The sequence below is a fragment of the Bombus impatiens genome, unplaced genomic scaffold (assembly GCF_000188095.3).
Source record: "Bombus impatiens unplaced genomic scaffold, BIMP_2.2 scf_0264, whole genome shotgun sequence".
NCBI lineage: Eukaryota > Metazoa > Arthropoda > Insecta > Hymenoptera > Apidae > Bombus > Bombus impatiens.
In genome coordinates, this window is record NT_176683.1 from 603028 (window position 1) to 609953 (window position 6926).

At 37.4% G+C, this 6926-nt stretch overlaps 2 protein-coding genes across 7 annotated transcripts in view; both read left to right on the forward strand.

The window, feature by feature from the left end:
* Window positions 1-2628, forward strand: part of LOC100741543 (fibroin heavy chain) — a 7167-nt gene extending 4539 nt beyond the window's left edge. For 3 of the 6 annotated variants that reach the window (XM_012384641.3, XM_033320273.1, XM_033320271.1), the window contains 2 exons: window positions 1-542; window positions 913-2628. In XM_012384641.3, coding sequence (XP_012240064.1) covers window positions 1-542; window positions 913-1136 — 766 coding nt within the window. In that variant the 3' untranslated portion in view covers window positions 1137-2628. Of the gene's footprint in view, window positions 543-816 lie in introns of all 6 variants that reach the window. The other 3 variants (XM_033320274.1, XM_033320272.1, XM_012384645.3) reach the window with 3 other exon arrangements.
* Window positions 2629-5704: 3076 nt separating this feature from the next.
* Window positions 5705-6459, forward strand: LOC100741666. Its single transcript, XM_012384555.3, has 3 exons — window positions 5705-5900; window positions 6001-6163; window positions 6254-6459. The coding sequence occupies exons 1-3, from the start codon at window positions 5705-5707 to the stop codon at window positions 6453-6455; spliced, it is 561 nt and encodes a 186-aa protein (XP_012239978.2). The 3' UTR covers window positions 6456-6459.
* Window positions 6460-6926: the final 467 nt, after the last annotated feature.

The following is a 6926-nucleotide window of genomic DNA, read 5'->3' on the forward strand; positions in this document are numbered from 1 at the left end:
TGCTGGTGCAAATGCTGGAGCAAATGCTGGAGCAAATGCAGGAGCACTTGGATCTGGAAGTGGAATCGGTGGTTATGGTGCTCCAAGCAAAAGTGCTCCTATTTATGAAACGCCTGGATCTGCCTTTGGTAATGGCGCTGCTGGAAACGCTGGTGCAAATGCTGGAGCAAATGCTGGAGCAAATGCAGGAGCACTTGGATCAGGAAGTGGAATCGGTGGTTCTGGTGTTCCAAGCAAAGGTGCTCCTATCTATGGAACGCCTGGATCTGCCTTTGGTAATGGCGCTGCTGGAAACGCTGGTGCAAACGCTGGTGCAAATGCTGGAGCAAGTGCTAAAGCTGACGCTACAGCAAATGCTGGAAGTACTGGATCAAGTGGAGTCGGTGGCTTTGGAAGCCCAATCAAAGGCGCTGGAAGTGGATTCGGTGGATCTGGAGCCGGTGGATTTGGAGGTGCTTCCGCTAGTGCCAGTGCAAAGGCTGAGGCTTCCGCCACTGCTGGAGGTGCTGCTGGTGGTTATGGCGATTCAGGAGCTCACGGGGGTATGTACATTTAGTGAAATTTGTCTCATTGTCTTTCCTGCTTCATAAAATTTGAACTGCAATCGATATTTATCTTAACATTTATCCTTATTTTCTTATTTAATTGAAGAACATTCCAATTATAACGTTGACAAGAAATCAATTGCAATTCACGCCTAAAAAACATGCTTACCTTTATTTTCCAAGGAATAAGAAATTTACACAACTCCTTCCTTTCACTTTCTCTGCTTACATGCTTCCTTAATTCATTCGTCATTTACTGTTGCTTTCATAGGCATGTCCGCCAGTGCCGAAGCGACCGCATCATCTATGGTTAAGGCAATCGAATCAGGTTTGGTCCTAATTAAATGATTACATCTCCCTTCTTCAGGCTCAAACGCAGTTTCCAGTGCAAACTCGAACTCGTTCGCCAATGGAGGTTCCGCCAGCAGCAGTTCGTCCGCCAAGTCGACCGCTTTTGGAAGTGGAAATGGAGGAGCCAGCGCAAATGCACAGGCGTCGAGCAAAGCTTCGTCGGGATCCGGCGGCAGTTCCGCCTCTAGCTCCGCTTCCGCCAACGTAGACACACACAGCATGCTCATCTTCAGCAACTAATCGTCCAAACGTCCGAATCAAATCGTTAATCGTTAATTACTGCTTGCTCAAGCTATTTAGCCATGGAGAAATTGGATGCCATAACCCGTGTCATCACTCTGAAGGTTTTAGGATACTCTTCTGATTCGTGAACACGCAATTAATAATAGCGTGTAGGACCTGAAACACGCCAATAAGTCGAGAGTTAAAGATACAACGATCAACGTCGATATTCGATGCGTCGAACGTTGATACACCGCGATTAAAATCGCAAGATCGTACTATTGTAAGCGAGATTGAACAGAAATTGTAATTGTTTTGCATTTTCTTCGTGGTGTGTTATGCAACGAGTTTTATTGCGCTTCGATCTTACCGGTGAATCGGGATGAATAGAGTTCCATCGGTGTTCGTCGAGTTGAACGTTTAAAATTTATTGTCATTTGTGATATCGTTCTTGCCAATGCACGAAGCATAGAGAGCGTACTCTGTTTCATCGAATCACTCTCGATATCCTTTCCGTTAACGTTAATATCGGATATTACGCTTGTGTTCATTGATTTGATCATCCTATCGAACTGTAATAACAGCTGGTTTAGAAACTTTTCAGAGTGTCTTCCTCCTATCCTTTTTTAATCTTCTCGTATATGTGGATAATACTCTAATTGTACTCTATTTATCAGTATAAGATTAGCTTCCTTTTAACGTTATAATAGGTATCTAAAACAGATAGAACGTTATCTCTGCGAAAATATATGTCATTAAATATACCATACGTTGGTGTTACTTGTGTATCGTGAGAAACTATTTTCATTGTAAGTCGCGATTGCCTGTAAGCACAGATAGCGTTTTGTCTGTCTGTATTTGTACGTATGCGATATTGTCACGAATATCAAATTTACGTTGTAGCGTTCTAAACATGACTATCGATAATAAAAAGAAATTTTTATATTAATTTATATGCAAGACGAATGGCAGTATGATTTCCTACGAATTCTAGCGAACAAAAGCATTTATCGAATATTCAAATATATAACATGAAATATGAAATACATTGAATATTCGATAAAATACACATAGGTCGTGAGTATCGATTAATATCTTTTGTTTGTTTCTTCATCCTATGATCGATGAGTTTCTAGACAACTACAAATTTGTTCAATTTTCAAATCTGCATGCCATAGGATAACAAAGAATAAACAGAATTTTCTGTACATTTCTAAAAATGCGTTTCTGTAACTCGGATTCGAATTTGAATTCCTTAACTCGTATTCGTATTCGTAACTTTTACCTTCAATTCGAATTTGGTATTTTACATTTAAATTTGTATTCGAATGCCTTAACACGAATCTTTTACTTTAAATTTAAATTTTATTCAATGTTTCTTGATGCCATATTATTTATATTTAAATGTATATTTTATACTGCATAAGAGATTTAGAGGAAGCGGACGAATGGAACTGTATAAAAACGTCGAAACGACAAAATAAGGAATATAATGATACATCGGAATATACACTTGTCTCTTCTTGTTGGTATCCGTACATGCAAATCTTGTAATTTATACGTAATTACTGACAATCGCTTTTGTATCGGGTATCATTTATTTTTGCGTCTCCGCAAAATTCCCATTTATTATTATGTATTATCACATAGTTGCAAACGTCAATTCTACGTCTTTGCTTTATTCTGTTATGCAATATGTTATTGCTTTATAAGTTATGAGAATTTAATAAATAATACGACTCTTTTTTTTTTTTATCAATCGACATCTTTCCGATAAACTTAATTCATTACGAAGCTACTAATGCATAAACATTTTAGCAACAATGGAATTACGAATTCTACCGTTATATTAATTTCTTTTTAATTATACGTCTTCGACAGTCAAATTTGTTGAATACTTTTACCTAGAACGAGCCTCATTAAATACAATCTTATTAACGTACACTTCTCAACGCGAGAATTGATTGTAATTTTAATAAATAAATAAAAAAAAAAATTTACGTACACGATAATTTTACAGAACGCACAAAGGACGAGGAAATTTCTCTTTTAAAAAGAAATGTCGATGGCCCTGTAAATAGGATTATTTGTTCGGGCGTGTAAATACGATTATTTGTACGGTCAGTTCGAAACAGACAGTGGCATTGAACGGTATTTGTAAAGGACTATTATTAGAGGCTCAGTCATTTTTTTATTTTCTATAACATTGCCACATGTCCATCGTGTCGCTTAGCCATAATTTGTGTGCCTCGTAATCTCTACATGAAATCTACAACCGCGACAATGGCACAAACCAAGCGATCTTCAAGATTAAAAACCACTTTAGTTCGATTATAAAATACTGGGAATTTCATTGTCCATGTCATCTTTACTTTTACTTTTAACATTTTTTTAATTCCAGGAAGGCAAGAATGAATTATCACCGATATGCGCGATTTTCTCTTTCGATTCTGCGTTAAAAATTTTATAAGAATATTAAAAGCCTTGTTCTTACCTAAAAGGAAAATGGGACTGAGAGGGACACAATGGAGTTTCCAAACCGAATATCTCTGATTTATGACAATTCCTTTGAAATTTTAGTAAGCAAGAATTTCCTATGGGACCGCTCCTATTGTCTTATTATTGCTAATACCTCTGTTATCTCTCTTCTATTACCTGTAACCGTTTTCCTAAAATTTTAGGATAGGTACGGGGGTTGTGATGAAGTCAAGGATTCCCGTTAGGCGGTCGACAACTACAGCCCTTAAAAGAGGAGCCCCGAAATGTCGATGCTCTCAGTTTGACGACAGATTTTCAAGAATGAAGTTCTTCGGTTTGCTACTAATTTTAATCTTTATCGCGACGATGATTATCTTTCGCCCACCAAAAAAACCATCTTTGACGGAAAACGAACGTCCTAAATTTGTGCACAGTTCTGAGGAGGTGCGGTACTATCGTTCCATGGTGAACATGTTTCTTGAAATTAATATATATGTGTACATATACCTTTTAAAGAAACGAATAAATAATTGGAATAATAGACTAAATCTACTAAGATAATCTAAAATGAAGAGGAAGCACACCATCTGTTAGAATATCAAGAAAAAGATTAACAAGTAAGTTTTGCTCTTTTCTATTTACTCGTATCTCTTTCTCAACGATATTTTATCGACATTATCGATGTTCCAATCGCTCACTGTAAACTTCTTCCAGCTTAAACATGAAAACACTATCCCATCAAAGTCGAGAGCATTTTCGGCTATCTACCTATATCCATCATCTACATTGGCATAGATCCGCAGAATCGAACATAGACTCTAATATATTATAGATCGCCTAGACCTTTAATTTAAGTAATATCTTTTACATGTAACAATTTGTTACATTCTTCTGATAAATTAATTGTAATTAGATTGGGAAAATGAAGCGGTTACGTAGAATAAGGACTGAGCAGCTCTCTGAAGAAGTTGGTAAATCCTATACAAAGGTTATTCAGAGACTGCCATAATATGGAGAGATAGAAGACTGATACTACTACTCTTAATTGTTTTTCGATGTAAATCAATTAGGATATATACTTAGAATATTTCATAATTAATATAGTTATATAATTTCTAATATAGTATTATTATATAACTTAATTATATTATTAATTATATTTTTAATTAATTGCATTTCTGATATAGTATTATTATATAATTTAATCATATTATTAATAATATCTTTAATTAATTGCATTTCTAATTAATCCTATTAATAATGGAATACTTATATTTTATAATTAAACAATAAATTATATATTTACTAACATCTGAAGTTCTCGCTCTCTCTTCAATTCTCCCCACCTTTAAGTTGATTCCTTACATTATCTCTTCCTACACTTTCAAGTTATTGCAAATATATAAAATCTATCTCAAATAAAACTCCTTCACCGAATTTTGGCCTCGGATTTTGTATCTGACGCAATTATCTAAACACGGTTAATAAATATCCATGGAAACAATCATTAATATTAATTATTATCAATAAAAGAACAATTATGTAAACGCTTGAGTTAAGTATGCAGATATTTATGAACGACAATGTATATCCACACGGAACAAAATTATCGCAGCAAAAATAATTTCCGTTTTCTGAGTAAAACGTCTAAAGCTGAAACCTTGAAAGTGACGAACGATTAATTATCTAAGCGACAGATTTAACATCGAAAGTTCCCAAACGGCACTGAATAAAAAATGATCTTGTGAAAGCATTGACTTATGTCGTCTACTCTTTCAATATTATCTACCACAATTGCAAATTCCTCTCTCTCTATCTATCTATCTATCTACCTATCTCGTTTATTTCTTTCTCTCGCCTTTCGTGCCACGTAATGCCCCGAAGCTGCCGACTTAGGCTGCTGATTAGCGTCCTTAGTCGTGGCTGGCACTTTCTTATAGTTCACTTTGGCTGTCCTTGTACCATAAGGCCGTCCACTCATTAGGAGCCAATGACAAATGCGCCGCGCCGTCGGTAATCTCCGGAAATTACGGAACTGTGGATATCTTCCTTGAATTTCGGCAGTGAAGGGTCTCACGTATAAAAGCGCCGTACGCCAACAACTTCCTATGATTATCATTCGGTTCTTTCCACGTCAAACGTCTGAACGGTTGAACCTCATCGAAATGACCACACGCATCGTCTCGCTGTTCGTGCTGTGCGCGGTAATGTGCCAGATGTGTCTCGCAAAACCAGCAAAAGTGCTCCAGAATCTAGAATCTTTGAGCCCTGTGCAACAGGAAGAGGCGATATCCACGGTTTCTGGTCAGTTACTTACCTTCGAAAGAAGAAACTTGTTTTCTTAGGTGCGCTTTGGCACAGTTTTGGTGTTTTATTTAGATTATATTGGTTTACTTTACCGCAGATAACAAGAGGGAACAACGATCGCCGCAGTTCGGATTTTTGAACGGAGATTACTCAGACTCTGACTTGGACTTCGAAGAAGGAGAACGTAGCTTTAAACATCACTACAAGCATCATCGCAAACCAGCAGGCTGTAGAGATTATCCTTGTGGACAATATCCAGGGTACGCTTTATATCAACGATTATTCGTTTCTTTTTTTGTCTTAGATATACTTAGATCATATATGAAATATTAATTTCTTCGTTATTTTAGATACGTGCCACCTGTTTATCCATCATATCCAACACAGAGTGGTGCATCAGGGTCTTTCGCCACAGCTTCCGCAGGATCCATCAACGCAAATGGACCCACCGGGGGACAAAGTCACTCGAACGCACAAAGCGCCAGCTTCAACTTCGGACCGTATTCCGCATCTTTCAGCGTCGCTGAATCTTCTTCTGGCCAAAAGTTTTAAAAGACGTCCAAGGTAATTGTTTGTCTTCGACATGGAGCTTCGCTTAACACTTACAACAGTCAACAATTCACACGTTGCCGCAGATTTTTTTAAAATTTTACTCTCTATCGTTCTCGCCTTCTCCGTGTGCAACTCGTACAAGAAATTTAAAAAATCCAAAATTCTAATCGGCCAATCGTTCATCGCGTTCTACGAACGAGAGTTTACCTTCTCCTATTCCACTTCCATAGTGACATTTCTTTAAAAACCATTCAACTCTTATTTTAATCAACAAGTGCGTCATCAATGTTGAACGCATCGACGCTACTTTCTTTAAAACGCTGTACATCGGATCCCGTACACGGAGAAAATCTTTTTCCGAGTTCCTCCTACACATAACACGTGTAACGACCACGCCAGTCGACACGCTTCGTCCCGTGTCCCATAACCGAGAATATTAATTGACTTCGCGCGCGCGCGCGCGTGCAACCG